We start from the raw sequence: 21,928 nt of genomic DNA, 5'->3' as shown, positions 1-21,928 counted from the left end.
AACATTAAACTGAATTCTTTTTCTAAAATTATGGCATTAAGAAAAGAAACAACTTGCTGAGCAATAAAGCAATAAATTGATTTTATTTAAAAAAAAAAGAGTAGTTCATAAAGATGACCACCAGAGTGTGAGAGGGTCAGCATGTGTGTGCTTGGCTCACTCCTAGTCTCAGGATGCTCACTCAATCACCCTCACCCACTGTGTGAGTGGGTATGAGTATGAGTTGGTGTGGTGGTGAGAATGAGTGAGAAACTCGAGACTGGGAGTAAGGCAGACACACACGCTCTCTCACTTCTGTGGGCACATGCTCTCTCACTCTCACACATGCGCACATGCACATGGACACACATGCTGGCACATAAACTCTCACACTCACTCACAAAATCTGGCCCCGCATGGTCCAAGCACCCGCCTCCACCATCCCCCTCCCCGGCCGAAATTCAGCTCGAGGCTGCCCGAGTCCGGCCCCACACAGTCCAACCTCCCCACGCCCCCGCCCCCAGCCTTCTGCATCTATTCCAACCTATCCCTTTTGTACTTACCAGTTGCTCTGAGAGCTGTGCAGGCAGAAATCGAGAATTAAAACTTGCCTAGCAACTGACTGCATCACACTCGTCCAATCACAGGCTGGTTTCTCCATACATAGGTTCATGGAGCCTACCAGCAGCCAATGCAGGGAGGAACTAGCTTGTCGTTGGATGAGCGGGCTTGCAGCATTTTTCAAAATTCTGTTACGATGAGATGTATTATTGATAGGAGGATGTAACTGAGCTGTATCTAGAAGGATGTGTCATTTGCTCACACTGGAATGTGCCTCTGGAGGCCCAGGGAATAAGGGATAAATATTTATCTTCCGTCTACATGATTCTAGTTATGAAGGTGGGGTGAAACCAGATGACCCTAACCCTAAGCCAATAAGAGAGATTAATTTGGACCATCTCTAAATAAGGGATGAGGAACAATCAGAAGTAGGGATAAAAGTTGTTCAAAGTCTTCATTAACACAGCTTTATCATGGCTTCTGTGGTATGATTCTTCTGAGACACAGTTCAACGTAACGCCACTTCAGAGGCAAAAGAAGAAAAGCATTGCCTCTTCTGACAGCACTTGAGGAATCCTCAGGCCTTGAGGGATAAGAACCATCCATGTTGGCTTTACTGCTTTTTGCTAAGTATATGTAAAATCTTGTTTAATAAATTCTACTTGATTCATAAATATTAGTTATTCGTACCTTCTTAGGTCAGGCAAACCTAGGACCCCACTGGTAGAAATTAAGAATTCCGTACTTAGAGATTTTAATTAAAAGGGTTTTATACCTCGAAACCCCTAAAACTTACAAGAAAGTCCATACCTCCGCTACAATGACACCTGCAAGCGAGATATGAAGATGGCGGATATTGACACAATAGCTGGGAGACAGTCACTGACGGCCGTGACCCCTGGAGGCTGTCTGTTTGAAAAGGCATGGGATGAAGCGAGCAAAAACGAAAAGCCAGCTATCCAAGAAGAGGTTCCAAAGAAAACAGAGGCCAGCAAATCGTCTACCTTCTCGGCCCACTGTTGTCATCTGCAGTAAATGCGCCAGAGTGTGGTCCCTGAGCCATACTAGGTGATGCTTAACACAGTTGACCACCAGGATACAAACCATCGTCTTACAAAATGGAAGGCTGCCACATTCCACAATATGATACTGACACCTTTTTTGTTGCCCCTTATTTTGTAGTTATTGCTGCATAACGCAAATTTTAAAAATCATACATTACATGATGGAATGCTTCATTTCATAGTGAAGCTTAATTTGTAAACACAAGCATGGTTAAATATGAGGTCACAAAATAGGTTAATGTCACATCTTGGGGAAAGCTAGATGGGCCAAAACAATCTTTTCCAGTTCTGTACAGTCCTCTGTTCTCACAAAACAGAGTTCAGTTTTGCTCTTTCACTAAAGGATGCAGAAAATATGCAGTTCCCCCTTCCAACTGTTATACTTCAAGGACTGCAGAGACTTTTAGGGAAATTGGTGCTCCGTCTCCAAATTTTCTCCCCATGATATCAATTTTTGCTAGAGTTCCATCATCAATGATGTCTTTAGTCCACAGCAAGATCATTAAATCAATGCAAGCAAGCCAACACTTAACAGACAAAATGTAACTACATACTCTAATTTGGAATTGTTGGTGCTATAATCACAGAACATAAGGCATGGAATGAGAAAGGATCATTTGTTCTCATCACAAGATCATTTGCAATTGCTTATCCTGCCACAGTATAACTGCATAGTCAGAAACTTAGCTTTGCGCAACAGAGCGCAAATTCCACCTACCTCCTTTTTCATGATTTTATTAATCACTGGAAACATTTTTCCCAGGGACAGTAAAAGATATTCATCCTTCAGGTGTGCACAATCTCCGCTGCTGTGGAAAAATTCATAAAGTGGATTTCAAGATATCATTCAAGAAGATCAATCTCAAGCTGACATAATGAAAGAAGTTTAAAGGTAGCATCATCCCATATATCATTGAGTAAGTCTTTTCCACCTGGAATGCACCTTGCAGGTTGTTTTATTGCTCCAAGAAGTTAGAATTTCTCTGCACAGGTAGAAATGTTTTAGTTGTATTTGAAATGAGCAACAAGCTTCTCCCCCAGTCATTACCCTATTTTAAACATTCTCAAATTGTTTCCTTTACAATTGATAATTATCCAAGCTAAGAGGTGTGCAATTCCCAGATTGTACTACTGATTTTCTGAAATGTTGTGGTTATCAGATTACTTTCAAACTTCTTAGCCAACTTTGTTTAAATCGTTTTTGGATGTATTCCATTAACGTATGTTTATCCTTATTCTAATCAGCAGAAAGAGTAAACAACAAATTCCTATTTCATTGTTTTTTTAAATTTCTACTTCTAATTTCCACCATCTCAGTTACTTTATTTTCCCTCTGCCTCTCCTGAAAGTATTTTCTTACTGGAACACCATTTCATATGCACCAGTCAATTACCAGCACCTGGCTCGTCGTTATTCTTAACTTGTGAACCAAGTCAATAGGGTCTCCATTCCGTTTCCAGCAGTGCAGAAGGTCAATTGAAGCCCTTTATCTTCACATTAATGTCAGTCAACTCAATACAAACCAGGCACTGAACCAAAAAGCCTTCCTGGCCTGTATGGCTCAGCTATGTCTTATCCAGAAATCCCCCTGAATAAAATCTATAGGGAAAACCATTACCTCATGCTCTTCTCAGTTACCTCCATTTCCATTCTTATCCATTTCTCTGTTTTCCCCAGTCTCCCCTGATTACCCATGAACTGTGCCTCCACAAATGCAAGTTTATACAATTCAGCCAAACCTGATGAGAATGCCAGCTTCTTCCATGGTGATTTTCCTCTCTTCTACTTGAAGGCATTGGTCCAATTTTGTTAGCTTTTCTCCACATCCGCCCAATGCAGTTCTTACATGGGGAGCTAACACTAGAACCTTCCTCATGTGGGAATCCATGAACTCATCAAAATCTTGGTTCATGTTAGAGACCATCGTCACTTTCTTCTCTTCTGCAGTTGTAGCTGTACTTGACTGAGAGTCACCTTCTTCAATACCAAGGTTCAGTTTCTTGGTGCTTGGATCTTTAAAAAAGATACTGTCTGAAGAAATTGTGAAAAGTGAAACACTGGTTAATAGTGCATATCACTTAATCTGTACTTAGTCCACTTTCTTACCATCTCCAGAATGAATGAAACAAGCCATTATTTCTTGAAAAAAGTATAAGTACACATTTGAGACCCAGGGCAAAATATCCCACTCTTACTGCAAGACATGATTCTGCCTGCTCTCATGTATCAGAGCTCAATCTGGCTGACCTTCTAAGTTCATTTTAATTATAAAAGCAAATGACTGCTGCTGGTTCAGGCACCTGCAGCAACAGAACCAATCTACCGCCACAGCTGAAGAAGAGAAGTCACAGGTTTTTAGTTACATTTTTAAAGGTAATAATTTGCCTCTGATTGATTGTGCTCCCTCAAGTAGTGGATTTATTTTTTAAAACTCCTTTCTACATATCATGGGAACATCAGACGAAAGTAACATACCAGTGCCCCTTGTATCTAAGGCTGTTATCAAGATATTGAGAGTGATTCATTTTAGAAGCAGATGTCCACTCTAAATTATGCCTGTTCATATCTGGGTGTCTACATTCAACAATTGCCATCCTTTCTGGAGGAAGATCCTGGACAGCAGGATAATCAGTAGGGAGCTGAAAAACGCTCCTGGGCATACTTTCCAGTCCTGCCCAAAACAAGGTAGATGAGCTTCCCATTGCAGTATGTATACATTTAAAGCTGATTTTTGTGAATATTTTCAGTTTACCAGATTAAGGGCCAAGTCCTATAGTCCAGGCACTGCCAAAGTTGAAAAGCATAGCATAAAGTCAACATACCACAGGAGGCCATTCAGCTCATCAAGTCCATGTTGGCACTTTGTAGACAATTCAGTCAGTTCCATTCGCCCATTCTAACCCCGTAGCCCTGCAAATTTATTTCCCTCAAGTGCTGATACAATTTCTTTTTGAAATCATTAATTATCTCTGTTTTTGCCAACCTTATAAGCAGTAACTTCCAGGTCATTGCCACTCGCTGCATGCAAAAGTTCTTCCTCACATTTCCTTTGCATCTCTTGCCCAAAACTCAAAATCTGTGTCCCCTTTATCCTTGTACCATCAGCTAATGGAAACATGTTTATATAAGGTAGACAAAAAAACTATCACAATCTTGTACATCTCAATCAGAACTCCCTTCAAACTCCTTTGCTCCAAAGAGAACATAGCTAAATTTCCTCATCCCTGGAACTATTCTGATAAATCTCCTTTGCACTGCCTCAAGGGCCTTCACATCCTTCCTAAAGCATAGAGATTAGAACTGGGAGGCAAAATGGGAGTTGTGCCTAACCAAAGATTTATAAAAGGTTCAGCATAACTTCCCTGCTTTTGCACTCAATTTCCCTATTTATGAAGCCCAAGATCCCAAAAGCTTTATTAAATGCTCTCTCAGTATGTCCTGCTACCTTCAAAGATCTATGGACATGACTACACAAGTTCCCCTGTCCCTGCATTCTTTTTAAAACTGTGCCTTTAAGTCTGTGTTGCCTCCCTATCCCTTCTGCCAAAATACATCACCTCACACTTCTTTGTATTAAATTACATCTGTCACTTGTCTGCCCATCCTGCTAGCCTATGTCCTGTTGCAGTTGATTGGTACCATACACGCTGTCTGTTACATTCCATGTACTACAGTAAATTGCCTAGTTTCCTTCGGAAGCACCTTCCAAAGCTGTAACCTCTACCACCTAGAAAGACAAGGGCAGTAAACACATAGGAACACCACCTCCTGCAAGTTCTCCTCCAAGTAACACACCATCATTACTTGGAACTATATGCCATTGCTTCACTGTCGCTGGGTCAAAAACCTAGAACTCCCTCCCTATCAGCACTGTGGTATACCTACGCCAGCCTGCAGCAGTTCAGGGTGGCAGCTCACCACAATCTTCTCAAGGGCAATTTGGATGGGCAACAAATGCTGACCTTACCAGCAATGCTCAAATTCCATGTAAGAATTAAAAAGCTTGGCAGTTCGGCAAATTTTGAAATTTTACTCTGCATTCCAATATCCCATTCATATCAAAAAAGTAATAGTGCTAGATTGGGGAATACGACTGTTGACCACCCTTGAGTCTAAAAAACAACCATTTACTATGACACGCTATTTTCTTAAGCCAATCAAGTTAACAGTGACTCCCTATTCCATTACCCTCAATTTTGTTAACCAGCCTTTTTTGTGGTACTTTGTCAAACACTTTCTTAAAATCAATATAGGCATCATCCATTGGATTCTCTTTATTAACCTTCTCTGTTACTTAATCAAAAAAATGTAATTAGTCAAATACAATCTGCCTTTTACAAACCCATGCTGGCTCTCCTTAAATTAACTCAAACCCCTCCAAGTCCCTGTTGATTTTCTTCCTGATTATTATTTATAAAACCTTACCTATCACTGATGTAAATGACCAGCCTGTTGTGACTAGGAATATCCTTACACTTTTCTTGAACAACGATGTCACATTTGCCACTTTCTAATAACAATGAGATAAATCAGTAAATTAATGAATAGCTGATGCCAAGCCTGGTTTTAAAAAGCCTGGGGATTGTAGAAGAATTGTACAAGAAAAGAAAAACTGAACTCAGGAGAAAGGTTGATGAACTTTGACACGATAGTCAGAGCAGTAGAAGGATGAATGTGTAGAATCGCAATTCAGGACAAACAAGAGAAGAACACAGTGAGCAGTGGCAACACATTAGTACCATTAATAATAGGGACATGGGAACTATTGCAGAAAGACCATTTCAAAATTAAGTTCACAAAGTTTCACTGTCTTACAGAATCAGAATTTATACAGCACAGGAGGCTGCCATTTGGCCCATCGTGTTTACACTGGCTCTCCGAAAGAGCAATTCCTCTACTGCCATGCCCGCACCTTCTCCTTGTAACCCTGCACATTCTTCCATTTCAGATAACAGTCTAATTCCCTTCTGAATACCTCTATCGAACCTGCCTACAGCACACTCTCAGACAGTCCATTCCGGATCCTAACCACTTGCTCTGTGAAAAAGTTTTTTTTAAATCACTTTTGCTTCTTTTTCCAATTGCTTTAAATCTATGCCATTCTCGATCCTTTCGTGAGTGGGAACAAATCTCTCACTATCAACTCTGTCCAGACCCCTCAAGATTTTGAATGCCTCTTAGCCTTCTCTTCTAAAACAAAACAGTCCCAACTTCTCCAATCTATCTTCACAACTGACGTTCCTCATTTCTGGAACTATTCTTGTGAATCTTTTGCACTCTCTCCAAATTCTTCACATCTTTCCAAATTGCAATACCCAAAACTGGACACAATCCGCCAGCTGAGGCCAAACAAGTTATACAAGTTTAATGTAACTTCTTTGTTCTCTGATGAAAGGAGTCATTAAGATCATACATTTAATTATTTGATATTTGAATAAATTATTTACAGACAGCTTTAGACGACTTTACATGATATAGAACTCGAAATTGGAAAATGGATGATTCAGTGTGCCTTTGCCACTCAATCTCAACTCCTGTCAGTTTACCATTATTCAATTAAACATTACAATTACAGTTACTACACAAAGTTTATACAAATAATTTTGAATGCCTAACCATATTTTTCCAAAGTTTTATTTTCCTTTAGTTCTCTTTTGTAGCTGTAAAGTCCCTTTTACAATAAAATCATATAGGTTTGAATCCAATGCAAATTAATGGGATGAAAACATCTCTCAGCATGATACAAGGGGCTCAACATCAAACAGAATCAGGAATGAACCCAGTTCCCAAAAAACTGTGGATCATGGCTTAAAATTGCCAATAATATAGAATGCAATGCATTCTCGTTCAGTGGCTGAATTTTATAGACATTTTTTCTGAATAGGTAGGAAACTTAGTCTTCAGATTTTAAAGATTTCTAGAACTGGAAAAATTAAATGCAATAAAAATGTGCTATCCTTTAGTTGGAATTACTGCATATTTGCTGAAGCACAATAAGGACAGTTTTATTCTGCACTTGGCTATTATACTTGCCACGAGAGTGACCGACAGACGTTGGGTATATGACATTTCTTTCCGGAACACTGAGGCCCTTCAGTGACACGAATATAAAACTTGCCCCACCCCATTCACAATCCTAAATAAGTCTATTTTTAAATAACTGCACAAAAAATGTTATGAAAGATTATGAAAAATTTTACCTTGATTCTTTAAAAAGTTCCAGTACGTTTGATGTACAGCTCTCACATTCTGAATAGATTCTATGGCACTTTAGGGAAAAAAACAATTTAAAAAAAAAACAATTTTACTGTACACTTCAATATTTGATGTACAAAATATAAATGCTCTGGTGACTGCAATTCGCTATCAATCAATATGGAACACTAGGCTCCTGAACCTGAAGTTTATGTAAATATAGCTATATTAGCAACCACATCTCACTTACTACTAAACCCTACAGGGATGCCTACTGTCTGAGCTGGTTGTCAGTCTCATTTTTGAAAACTCTCTCAAGTCATTCCTCACTTACTATTTAACATTGAACCATATCCAATTATTTCATCTTGTTCTATTAATTCTACCAGAATCACATATGCAGCAAATAAAAATGCTCAATTTTATTAATACTACATCATTAACGTAACTGCTCTTTGTGCATTTCCCGAACTGTGATGAAAGTATAATAATTTTCATAATATTTTTCTGGTTTATTGTAAAGTAGGTTTATGTGGTTAAATAAAGTTGGATCTGTGTGTGATTTAATTACATCTGGCATGAAGTAGGGCGCAAGTTTGAAATAATCAAAAGAAGCTAGGTGCTTGACATGCTAATGAGTAAATATGGATGCTAGCTTAGCATATAAGGCGTGAAGGGAATTTGTACTTTTTAGGTAAATGAAGGGATTGAGATTTCAAAGGGATCTTAGTCTGTTTACAATTAGCCAGATAAGCAAGGCTAAGGAATGTTTATTTTTCCCAAAGGCTACTGACAATATTGGCAACATGGAAGTTTTATATTATAAGGAAGGTACAGCTTCAAAGACATATGGAACAATATAATGTACATATTAAAAAGAGAGAAACATATATAAAGGAGAATGAAAGGCTATGTGTCAGAAGGCCATGTAAGATCTAAAAGGAGTGTGTGAAATAGTCTGAATGAAGCCTCCAGCATTTGTGTATAAGTCTGTTATAAAATGAAACTGAAGTTGGGGAAAAGCCATTTGGAGTTCCACTGTCCAGGGTAGTGTGTTTACTTGCTGTGTTTGTTTTAAATCTAAAATCTATTTTGGACCATTGCCTTAAAAGGGGTGTAACTAGGGGTCAAGTTAATTGGGAATTCTAGACTTATTATGGTAGTAAATAATTGTAGTTTTATATTTACCCTTGAAACCTTCTATATTTTGTTAATAAATGTTTTAATTTAATTTTAGAATCTTTAAAGGTGTTGGTGGACTCATTACTGTGAATTCAGTGCACATATCTTCTCGCAATAAATTGTGATAGCACGATCAAGTTTCCCTCATGGATTTGCTCCAACTGGCACACATCATCTGCCATGACATAACACTCACAAAATTGTTCCAAAATGCAGTCTACTTTTTTTTACTGAAATTGGGAGAAAACCTTTAGAATGCAGTGTGGCACTTTACATTTTTCCCCATAGGCAATTTAGCTCCTTGTAAATATAGCAAAATGTTTTAATACAAATCATAATGCCATTTGGCCCTGAGCTATTAAGCATACACATACCTGCTGTTCAAGTAAAATAGTCAGCAGAAATCTAAAACACAAGGTTTACAATAATCCAATTAACTTTCATCTTTCTTTACTGTCCACACAGCATTTGTTGAAACTGGACGCAAGCTGAAAAAGATGACACACATAGAAGGAAACAAAATAATATAATGACTGACTAACTACCTTATGCATGGCACCATTTCCCCAATCAATGGAGGCACAGGGTCTCCCAGTAATGCCCGGACAGTCATGCAGACAGATTCTGAAAGGGAACGCAAATTGTATCCTCCCTGAAAACAAATTCCTTAAAGTTACAAGTTATAACTTATAGTTATTTCTTCCCTTTAGGGAAGGAAATCTGCCATCCTTACCTGGTCTGGCCTACATGTGACTCCAGACCCACAGCGGCGTGGTTGACTCTTAAATGAGCTCTGAAATGGCCTAACAAGCCACTCAGTTGTAGCAAACCACTACAAAGTCTCAAAAAAGGAATGAAACTGGACGGACCCAGCATCGGCCTAGGCACTGGAAATGACAACGGCAAACTCAGCCCTGTCGACCCTGCAAAGTCCTCCTTACCAACATCTGGGGGCTAGTGCCAAAATTGGGAGAGCTGTCTCACAGACTATTAAGTAACAGCTTGACATAGTCATCCTCACGGAATCATATCTAACAGATAATGTCCCAGGCACTACCATCACCACCCCTGTCCCACTGGCAGGTCAGACCCAGCAAAGGAGGCGGCACAGTGGTACACAGTCAGGAGGGAGTGGTTCTTGGAGTCCTCAACATCGACTCTGGACTCCTTGAAATCTATAGCATCAGGTCAAACATGGGCAAGAAAACCTTCTGCTGATTACCATGTAACGGCCCTCCATCAGCTAATGAAATAGTGTTCCTCCACGTTGAGCACCACTTGAAGGAAGCACTGAGGGTGGCAAGTGTGCGATTATTTACTCTGGCCGGGGGACTTCACAGTCCATCACCAAGAGTGGCTCAGTAGCACCACTACTGACGGGGCTGGCCGAGACCTAAAGGACATAGCTGCTAGACTGGGTCTGTGGCAGGTGGTGAGGGAACCAACATAAGGGAAAAACATACTTGACCTCATTCTCACCAACCTGCCTGCCGCAGATGCATCTGTCCATGATAGTATCAGAAGGAGTGATCACCACACAGCCGTTGTGGAGACGAAATCCTGTCTTCACATTGAGGATACCCTCCATCGTGTCGTGTGGCACTACCACCGTGCTAAATGTGATAGATTTCAAATAGATCTAGTAACACAAGATTGGACATCCATGAGGCGCTATGGGCCATCAGCAGCAGCAGCAGAATTGTACTCGAACACAATCTGTAACCTCATGGACCAGCATATACCCCACTCTACCATTACCATTAAGCCAGGGGATCAACCCTGGTTCAATGAAGACTGCAGGAGGGCATGCCAGGAGCAGCACCAGGCATACCAAAAAATGAGGTGTCAATCTGGTAAAGCTACAACACAAAGATACTTATGTGCCAAACAGCATAATCAGCAAGTGATAGAGAGCTAAGTGATCCCACAAACAATGGATCAGATCTAAACTCTGCAGTCCAGCCACATCCAATCGTGAATGGTGGTGGACAATGAAACAACTCACTGGAAGAGGAGGCTCCACAAATATCCCCATCCTCAATGATGGAGGAGCCCAGCACATCAGTGATGTGCAAAAGATAAGGCAGAAGGATTTGCTACAACCTTCAGCCAGAAGTGCCGAGTGGATGATCCATCTCGGCTTCTTCCGGAGGTCCCCAGCATCACAGATGTCAGTCTTCAGCCAATTCGATTCACTCCAAGGAATGGCTGAAGGCACTGGATAGTGCAAAGGCTCTGGGCCCTGACAATATTCCAGCAATAATACTGAAGACTTGTGCTCCGGAACTTGCCGCACCCCTAGCCAAGCTGTTCCATCACAGCTACAACACTGGCATCTACCCGGCTATGAGAAAAATTGCCCAGGTATGTCCTGTACATAAAAAGCAGGACAAATCCAACCCCGCCAATTGCCACCCCATCAGTCTACTCTGCGTCATCAGTAAAGAAATAGAAGAGGCCATCAACAGTGCTATCAAGCGGCATGTGCTTAGCAATAACCTGCTCACTGACACTCAGTTTGGGTTCTGTCAGGGCCACTCAGCTTCTGACCTTATTACTGTTGGTTCAAACATGGACAAAAGAGCTCAACTCCCGAGGTGAGATGAGAGTGATTGCCTTCACATCGAGGCCGCATTTGATCGAGTGTGATATCAAGGAGCCCTAGCAAAACTGGAGTGAATGGGAATCAGGGGGAATACTCTCCACTGGTTGGAGTCATCCCTAGCACAAAGGAAGATGGTTGCGGTAGTTAGATCTCAGCTCCAGGACATCACTGCAGCAGGTCCTCAGGGTAGTATCTTCAGCCCAACTATCTTCAGCTGCTTCATCAGTGACCTTCCTTCCATCATAAAATCAGAAGTGGGGATGATCGCTGATGATTGCACAATATTCAGCACCATTTGCGATTCCTCAGATATTGAAGTAGTCCATGCCCTGAACAATATCCAGGCTTGGGCAGACATGTGGCAAGTAACATTTGCACCACACAAATGCCAGTCAATGACTATTTCCAACAAGAGAGAATCCAACCATCACCCCTTGACATTCAATGGCAATACCATCACTAAATCTCCCATTATCAACATCCTGGAAGTTACATTCACCAGAAACTGAACTGGACTAGCCATATAAATGCTGTGGCTTCAAGAGCAGGTCAGAGACTAGGAATCCTGCAACGAGTAACTCACCTCCTGACTCCCCAAAGCCTGTCCACCATCTACAAGGCAAAAGTCAGGAGTGTGATGAAATGCTCCCCACTTGCCTAGATGAATGCAGCACCCACAACACTCAAGCAGTTTGACACTGTCCAGGACAAAGCAGCCCACTTGATTGGCACTACATCCACAAACATTCGCTCCCTCCACCACCGATGCACAGTAGCAGCAGTATGTACCATCTACAAGATGTACTGCAGGAATTCACCAAGGCTCCTTAGGCAGCAGCTTCTAAATCCACAACCACTACCATCTGGAAGGCCAAGGGCAGCAGATAGATGGGAACATCACCAGCTGGAAGTTCCGTCCAAGTTACACGCAGTCCTAACTTGGAAATAAATTGCTGTTACTTTACTGTCGCTGGGCCAAAATCCTGGAACTCCCTCCCAGGAGCAATGGTTGGATTCTCTCTTGTTGGAGGTGGTCATTGTGTGACATTTGTGTGGCACGAATGTTACTTGCCACTTGTCAGCCCAAGCCTGGATATTGCCCAGGTCTTGCTGCATTTGGACATGGACTACTTCAGTATCTGAGGAATCGCAAATGGTGCTGAACATTGTGCAATCATCAGCGAAAATCCCCACTTCTTATGATGGAAGGAAAGTCATTGATGAAGCAGCTGAAAATGGTTAGGCCGAGGACATTACCCTGAGAGACTCCTGCAGTGATGTCCTGGAGCTGAGATGACTGATCTCCAACAACCACAACCATCTTTCTTTGTGCTAGGTATGACTCCAACCAGTGGAGAGTTTTGCACGTGATTCCCATTGACTCCAGTTTTGCTAGGGCTCCTTGATGCCATACACGGTCAAATATGGCCTTGATGTCAAGGGCACTCACTCTCACCTCACCTCGGGAGTTGAGCTCATTTGTTCATGCTTGAACCAAGGTTGTCATGAGGTTAGGAGCTGAATGGCCCTGGCGGAACCCAAACTGGGTATCAGTGCGCAGGTTATTGATAAGCAAGTACCGCTTGATAGCACTGTTGATGACCCTTTCTGTTACTTTACTGATGATGGAGAGTAGACTGATGGGGAGGTAATTGGCCGGGTTGGATTTGTCCTGCTTTTTGTGTACAGGACATGCCAATTTTACACATAACCGAGTAGATGCCAGTGTTGTAGCTGTACTGGAACAGCTTGGCTAGGGGCACGGCGAGTTCTGGAGCACAAGTCTTCAGTACTATTGCTGGAATATTGTCAGGGCCCAAAGCCTTTGCAGTATCCAGTGCCATCAGCCGCTTCTTGATGACACGTAGAGTGAATCTAATTGGCTGAAGATTGGCATCTGTGATGCGGGGGGCTTCTGGAGGAGGCCAAGATGGATCATCCACTTGGCACTTCTGACTGAAGATTGTAGCAAATACTTCAACCTTATTTTTTGCACTGATGTGCTGGGCTCCTCCATCATTGAGGATGGGGATATTTGTGGAGCCTCCTCTTTCAGTGAGTTGTTTCGTTGTCCACCACTGTTCACGACTGGATGTGGCAGGACTGCAGAGCTTAGATCTGATCCGTTGGTTGTGGGATCGCTTAGCTCTGTCTAACACTTGCTGCTTATGCTGTTTGGCATGCACGTAGTCCTGTGTTGTAGCTTCACCAGGTTGACACCTTATTTTTCGGTAAGCCTGGCGCAGCTCCTGGCATGCCCTCCTGCACTCCTCATTGAACCAGGGTTGATCCCTTGGCTTGATGCTAATGGTAGAGTGGTGTATATGCCAGGCCATGAGGTTACAAATTGTGTTAGAGGACAATTCTGTTGCTGCTGATGGCCCACAACCATCATGAGTTGCTAGATCTGTTCCGAATCTATCTCATTTAGCATGGTGGTAATGTCACACATCATGATGGAGGGTATCCTCAATGTGAAGGAAGGACTTCGTCTCCACAACAGCTGTGTGGTGGTCAGTGGACATTGAAGTCCCTCACCCAGAGTACATTCTGTGCCCTTGCCGCCCTCAGTGTTTCCTCCAAGTGGTGTTCAACATGGAAGAGCATTGATTCATCAGCTGAGGGAGGGCGGTACGTGATAATCAGCAGAAGGTTTCCTTGCCCATGTTTGACTTGATGCCATGAGACTTCATGGGGTCCGGAGTCGATGTTGAGGAATTCCAGGGCAACTTCCTCCTGACTGTATACCACTGTACTGTCACCTCTACTGGGTCTGTCCTGCCAGTAGGACAGGATATACCCAGGGATGGTGATGGTGGCGACTTGGACATTATCTGTAAGATATGATTTTGTGAGGATGACTATGTCAGGCTGTTGCTTGACTAGTCTGTGAGGCAACTCTCTCAATTTTGGCACTAGCCCCCAGATGTTAGTAGGGTCAACAGGGCTACGATTGGTGTTGCTGTTCTGGTTCCTAGGTCTATGCTGGGTGGTCCGTCTGGTTTCATTCCTTTCTAGAAACTTTGTAGCAGTTGATACAACTGAACGGCTTGCCAGGCCATTTCAGAGGGCATTTAAGAGTCAACCACATTGCTGTGGATCTGGAGTCACATGTAGGCCAGACCAGGGAAGGACAACAGATTTCCTTCCCTAAAGGACATTAGTGAACCAGATGGGGTTTTTACAACAATCGACAATGGTTTCATGGTCATCGTTAAACTTTTAATTCCAGATTTTTATTGAATTCTGCTGTGGTGGGGTTCGAACCTGGGTCCCTAATGCATTACCCTGGGTCTCTGGATTGCTAATCTAGCAATAATACCACTACTCCCCTAAATAAGTTACCAAACAAGTTCCAATATCAGCCTCTAAGGAACAGAACAGTAAAAACAGGAAATGGCTTGTGGCATTCCAAACCATATCCCACCTTGCAACAGTGCAGTCTCCACTCCTATCCTCATTAACTTAAAGGCACTTTTACAAAACAGGGACAATAGATTACCACCATATTGGCCTTCCAGTACCACGCTTCCCCTATTTATATTTCCACCCAAAATTATTTGCTGCCCAGCTGTTTTCTTGGCCAAAGTCCAACAATCAGCAGCAGCCAGTGTCTGCTGTTACTGAAATAATTCAGGCAATTTATATTTCCATCTGCTGATGACAGACGAATGTTCTCCTAGTTTTGAAACTTAAAAGCCTATGGTTTTCTTTAACATCCACCTAAACAGGCAAATTGGACCTTGGCTAATATGTTATCTGAAAAACAGAAGGTCATATTACTCCCTCAACACTATAATGAAATATATTAAGTACTTAAGTTAGGTCCAGGGCTTCAAATCCACAGCCCAAAAGGGAGGCAACTATCAATATCAAGGTCACATAGATTGTGATAAATGATTAAACTTCAATGAACTATAATTCCACAGGATTGAGAGAAACAAAAAAAGTGGTATGAAACTTAACACGCTTTTATGTTTTTCTGAAGTCTATTTGTAATGTCAGAGGGAAACCACATACTTCAGGCAGTTTAATACTGGTCATAAAAAGTTGGCATCACCCATCATCAAGACAGAAAATTGTCCAACAAAATCTCTCCATTGTGTTCCAAACAATTGTAAAATGATGAATAAATTACACCTTCACAATGTTTTTGTGTCATCTTGATATAGGGCAAACACTTGATTTTAATGTATGCAAAATAATAGGTCCAAAATCACCGAAACAAACAGATACAAGTCAAATCTCGTACAAAATGCTCCATTATAAGCAATTTGATGATGTGTGTAAAAATAGTGTGCATAATCTGGAAGAAAATATAGTTACATACATACCTCTAAAACAACACAGAGCTTCCCGTTAGCTAGTGGCATCAGTAGTTGAGTCAGATGAGCAAAACATTCAGGTGTAGCATGCATTTCACCCTAGGGGATAGCAGAGTAAATCATCAAATCAAGTTAATAATACTCCTATGGCCAGAGCACTTTGACATTTTCAAAGAAACTCTCTCGAATAAATTTCTAGTTTTGCTGTGGCAGTGTTACCTTTGAATGTTGTTTCACCTTTCATAAATTGTTTACATATAGTTACGTAATAATTTTAAACTAAAACTCCTATTGAATTGCATCTGATTTAAACATGGTTCAGTTATACAGTATTGTAATTTTGTTTTGAAACAAAAGAAAACAGTTGACTTCATGTGGGCCAATTGTTGTGTATTTCATATAGATAGTGCCAAGTGCTAGTAAGGAAGAACAACTGAGCAATGGCTTATTATTTAGATTTATATACAAGTAATGAGTAATGTAAAAAGGAAATTAAAATTGATCATTATGGCCAACATGCCTAAAGCCTCATTTTGATCAAATCGCCAACTTGTGATGGAGGATATATAATCTCAATTAAAAATAAACGTACTTCAGGATCTCCAATTGCAGCATCAAATCCAGCTGAAACCAGAATCAATTCTGGATTAAACTGTAATAACAATGAGTAAAGTAATTATTAACAGTATGTAAAAACAAAGAAATCCAACAAAATGAACATATAAGTATTAAGTTAGTCAAGTGTAATACAAATTACCTCATAAGCCAAAGGAAGTAAAATGTAGAAGAAAGCTGCTAGATAGTCAGCATTTTCCATTCCAGTCTGTTAGAAATAATTTTTTAAAAAGTTATTTTTAATTAAATTGAGAAATGCAGATAAAGATCCAAAGTACTTGGAGCAGGGCACCATCACAGTTGGGAAAAAGGAAATCAGGAATAATTACAAGATGAGATTAACTTTTAAAATTTTAAATAACTTTGGATGACAGAACTAAATTGCAAATGATCAGACATTAATATCTGAATGACAACACTTATTTACCATGATGAAGTCCAGAGGAACAGAATTTCTCACAATGAGATGTCCACTTACATTGAAGAACCAACTCTTGACTATATTACCTACTCCAAGCCCTGCTGGTATAGGCACCATCTTGGTTTTACTGTCAAGAGCAGTAGGTCAAATTGTGCAGATGGTATCAAGTTAGGAGGAAGAATATAGAAGATAGGAAGAGATCATAGGCAAGTTAATGGAACGGGCAGATATAGTTCAATGCAGAGAAACGCCAACTAGTATGTTTTCAGAAGAGAACTGTGAAAAGTATATACTAACTGGCAAGGTTCTTAATAAAGCGGAGGAAACAGATATGTCTAGGGCTGCACATATATTACTTTATTCTTGCAATGTAGATGATACTGGCAGGGAATTTACTGCCTACCCACAAACTGCCTTGAGGGGGCTAAGTAACAGCTGTGTAGCATTTGACCAGTCACATGTTATAGCCCTGGCAGATTCCTTTCCTTGAAGGATAGTAGTGAACTAGTTGTGTTTTTATAAGTCTTTTTTGCTAAAAGCCTACTAGTTATCATGCTCTGGTGGGATTGAGCTCATGGCCATGGTTTACTTCTCTAGTATCCTAACCAATGGATCAAAGAAGTGATGTTGAATTTGTATAAGATATTGGCAGGCTTCAGTGGCAATGCTGCATAAAATTCTGTGCATCCATTATAGGTGAGAATGCTTGTTATAGACCAACAAATCTGTGGAAACATGGGAACACTGACTCAGATTATTACCAGAAGAGTGAAAGGGGAGAGCTATTAGAACACGGAGAGTTTTATGATAAGTGGCTGCTGAAGCAGAGATAACAATTTTAAAAGAAATTTATTAACAACTTGCAGAAGAAAAAACTCCAAGTCACTTCACAGAAGTGCAATCAGCCATAAAATGACACCAAACCAAATGACATATTAGGATGAATGACCATTAGGGGAGGAGAGGTTGAGAGAGAGATTTCGGGTCTTAGGGTCTAGAGATCTAGACTTGGTTGTCAATGGTGGGGTGAAGGGAGTGGTGGTGGAGGGGATGCAGAAGAGGCCAGAGTTTGAGGAATGCAGAGTTTTCAGAATATAGTAGAGCTGGAGAACATTACAGACAGGGAGGAGATAGGCCATGAAGGGATTTGAACAGCAGGCATTTGGGGACTGGGTTCAATGTGGGTCAGAAAGCACCAAGGGTGATGGGTGATTATACGTTGATGGCGGTTGCAGGATTTTTTTGATGAAATGAATTTTCTGAAGAGTGGCGGATGGGAGACCATCCAGAACAGCACTGGATTAGTCGAGTCTCAAGGTGACAGGCATGGTCAGCTTCAAGTCAAATAGGGTGCCAAAGTTGAGAATAGTCAGCTTCAACCTAGGACAGTGGTCAGACAGCTTATTATATCAATGGTAGACTTTCTACTAGAGGTTGAATACAATATTATTGGACTTTCAATGTATAATCAGAGGTTAGTGCAGCTCATCCTGGATTGGATGTCAAAGAAGCAGCCTGACAACAGAGACAGAAGAGGGGTTGAGACAGGTGGTGGAGAGGTAAAGCTGAGCGCCGTCAGTATACACATGGAACCTTATGCTTTGCCTTTACATGATGTCTACAAGAGATAGCACATAGATGAGAAATATCAGGGTTCCAATTTTAGGTCCTTGAGAAATCCCTGCGGTAACAGTGCAGTGGGAAAAGAAGCCATTGTTGAAGATTAGAAATAGCAGGGTTCCAAGTTTAGATCCTTGTAAAATTTCTGCAATAACATTTGTGGGAAAAGAAGCCATTGTTGAAGATGCTCTGGCTACAATTATGTAGGCAAGACTGGAGTTAATTTAGAAAGATACAGGGAAAGAGGATAAGAAAGAAAACTACAGTTGCTCCAGCACAAACGTAACAGGCAGGATGACCCCTTTATGCACTGCTGATTCTACGAAATATCAAGCACCAGGATGGTTACTTAAGATCAAAAATTGAACTTTTATTTTTAAAAACACCTTGTTCCATGGAATATTTACGTTGAATCCTATCCCTTTGCCTTTTCCAACAGCATTGTAGTCAGAGTCCTTTAAATAGGGCCAAAACTGCTGGTCTTCATAACGATGCCATGACAAGTATAGAACACTAAAAGAAACCAAAGGCATTAAAATACAACGCCTCTTGTATATTAAAAATACATTAAAAATTACCATCCTCCTGGGATGCCAAGTTAAATGCAGCATGCCTATTTCCATCCTAGGTGAAGTCAACTAACTCAGAGACCAGAGACTGAACCAGCTTAGAACTTTTTGCCAACACAACTGTTAGGAGAATCAAGTTTATATGGAAAATTAGATCACTTCTCTATGATAGGAACCATAATAAAACCACTGGTTCAAGATAGATTTCTATCCTGTGATGATCACAAACGTTAATATCTATTTTTGTAAAAACACAAATGAAACGCTACCAACCTGGGATCCTCCTCAAATGTGTATTGAGTTCCTTGGCCATGATGCACATCCCAATCAACTATCAGAATCCTGGAAGAGAAGGACAATACAGCTATAATTGCTGTATCCAAAACAAAAATAGTTTTCTAATTTAAAAAAAAATTTACCTCTTCGTTCCATATATTTTTTTTGCATAATTTGCTGCTATAGCTACGTTATTGAAGATACAAAATCCGCAAGCTTCACTCTTCTGGCTGTGGTGACCTGGAGGTCTGAGAAAAATCGGCAAAAAAATAAACTTAACGTTTAAACATAAACGGTTGATTGATTTTGCTCAATGTACAAATATGAAATTATTCTGTACCTGACCAATGCCATCCCATTTCTTACGTTACCCAACATCACTGCATCAACCAGTTGTAGAGTTGCTCCCAGAGCCACTTTGGCACATTGATAAGAATTCTAAAACAAAAATGAGACTTCGATCAAACTAGCAATAAAGCCAAGACACAGTATATAACTGAAATGATGAAAAATTCAGCCAGCAATTAATGCACAAAGAACTACTTTGATATTCAATTCAACCGCAGTCTTTAACAGTTTATCGAGTTGATAAATTCTCAAACATATTCTAGCAATCAAAGAATGCTTTATTTTCTTGTCTATATTTACTTTTTAGACACATTAATAAATGCTGGTTAATTATATTAGTGGAATTAGTTTTGCGTTCCTCTGGTAAAAAACCAGTCATAACAGCTTGATTGGAAATCTGCAAAACAGCAGAATTTTACCCTTGGTGTGCGGGTGCGCGCCTGACACGCCTGTCTGTGAAATAAAGCGTGTTGAAGTCAGACCAGTGTCCCAAAGTCAATGCACACTCTCACAATATTTTGCTAGGCGGGCGTGCAATGAAGACAGCGGCCCGCCCGCCATTAATGAAGTGGCCAGTTAAGGCCCTTGAGAGACCAGTTGACTCCAAGTTTACGTAATCCATGCGATTTTCAGGCCATCGCACGGGCAAGCCACAATTTACAAAACCTCATCCACGGGCGGGAAAAGAGGGGTCAGTGGGCTTCACAAAGGAAACAGTGAGTAGTTTTAGATATCACTTGCTGCTGCTTGCTTCTGTGAACAGGACAGCTTCATTTCGCTTCAGCGGTGCGCTGCTGATCGTGGGCAGTGGTCAGCTTCCCAACCACGCCCGGCGAGCCCGCATGCCAAGGGTAAAATTTTGCCCATGGCTCACATAAAATTGCAACATGTTCTTCTCTGTTTTTATTAATGCAATGACTCATGCTATGGTACAGACTCAATCATTCCTCCACTACCATATACCAGTAGTTATTCTTTTCTCATGGACTCAATGACCATCAGCAAGTTATCTGACTACATTGGGAAGAAAGGGTGTCGCTGACCCTGTTCTCATTCATTAACACTCTGACAAGGGGGGGGGGGGTCACAGGATAACAGTTACTCGAGGGGTCTTAGATTACCTATATTTTCCTTAACCCAAGGATGTCCCTTAGCCTAGAAATGCCAACCCAACAGTGGTACTTCTGTCCTGAATAGGATTAGCTTGGTAAATGCAAACCAGAGCTCAGCCTTCCTATTGTGTTTTTTAAAATCATTGTTAATACAAACTTTTTGCATTGATAATTCAATGTTTACTTGAAACTTTGCATCATAAAGCACTTGTAAAATAAATAAAATATATCAAATGCTTAATGTGAAGTTATCAAGACTGGTGTTGTACATGTTATCCCAACAGAATATTCCTACTTTCAAGACTTCTCGCTGAACTTAGAGCGACGGTGTCGAGTAAAAAATCATTTTTATTTACATACCCATTATCATGTCCACAGAATATCCCAAAGCACTTCATATCCAATAAACAGTGGTTATATGGGTAAACAGTGCAGCCAATCTGCTGCATTAGGATCCCGCAAGCAACAAATGAGTTGAGGACGTCCTTTGCTTTTCATAGTCTGTTGTGTTCAGAATGTTAATAAGGACCAGGAAATCTTCCTACTCTGAATAGGTAGATCGGGTTTAACATACAAACATACAAATTAGGACCAATAATAGGCTATTCACCCCGTTAGCTTGCTCAGTCATTCAATAAGATTATGGCTGATCTGGTTGTGGCCTCAATACCACATGCCTGCCTACCTTTGGCTTCCTTGTTAGTCAAGAATCTATCTGCCTCTGAATTAAAAACATTCAATGATCCTACCTCCAACACTCCCTAGGGGAGAATTCCAAAGACACACGACTCTCAGAAAAAAATTCTCCTCCACTCCATCTTAAATGGAAGACCCCTTATTTTTAAACTGTCTCCCCAATTCTAGACTTTCCTACAAGGGACGCATCCTTTCAGCACCCACCCTGTCAATTCCCCTCAGGATCTTACATGTTTCAATAAGATCACCTCTCATTCTTCTGAATTCCAGTGGATCAAGGCCCAGCCAGTCCAATCTTTCCTCAAAAGATAACTAACCCACCCCCCATCTCCCCCCCATCCCAGGTACCTCATTCCTCAG

At 41.0% G+C, this 21,928-nt stretch overlaps 1 protein-coding gene across 8 annotated transcripts in view; it reads right to left on the bottom strand.

The window, feature by feature from the left end:
* hdac10 (histone deacetylase 10) overlaps positions 1-21,928 on the bottom strand; it is a 112,360-nt gene that overhangs the window by 24,348 nt on the left and 66,084 nt on the right. For 7 of the 8 annotated variants that reach the window (XR_005944719.1, XR_005944718.1, XM_041202130.1 and 4 more), the window contains 11 exons: positions 19,753-19,850; positions 19,556-19,660; positions 19,410-19,478; positions 18,954-19,080; positions 16,669-16,734; positions 16,504-16,563; positions 15,921-16,010; positions 9,527-9,633; positions 7,805-7,872; positions 3,344-3,635; positions 2,323-2,413 (listed from right to left, as the gene is read on the bottom strand). Coding sequence is in view for 6 of the 8 variants with exons in the window: in XM_041202130.1 (XP_041058064.1) it covers positions 2,323-2,413; positions 3,344-3,635; positions 7,805-7,872; positions 9,527-9,633; positions 15,921-16,010; positions 16,504-16,563; positions 16,669-16,734; positions 18,954-19,080; positions 19,410-19,478; positions 19,556-19,660; positions 19,753-19,850 (1,173 nt within the window). In the remaining 2 variants the exon portion in view is untranslated. Of the gene's footprint in view, positions 1-2,322; positions 2,414-3,343; positions 3,636-7,804; positions 7,873-9,526; positions 9,634-15,920; positions 16,011-16,503; positions 16,564-16,668; positions 16,735-18,953; positions 19,081-19,409; positions 19,479-19,555; positions 19,661-19,752; positions 19,851-21,232; positions 21,419-21,928 lie in introns of all 8 variants that reach the window. The other variant, XM_041202133.1, reaches the window with a different exon arrangement.

The sequence above is a fragment of the Carcharodon carcharias genome, chromosome 13 (genome assembly GCF_017639515.1).
Source record: "Carcharodon carcharias isolate sCarCar2 chromosome 13, sCarCar2.pri, whole genome shotgun sequence".
NCBI classification, from domain to species: Eukaryota; Metazoa; Chordata; class Chondrichthyes; order Lamniformes; family Lamnidae; genus Carcharodon; species Carcharodon carcharias.
The sequence above is the reverse complement of the archived record's forward strand: the minus strand, read 5'-3'. Positions and strand labels throughout refer to the sequence as shown.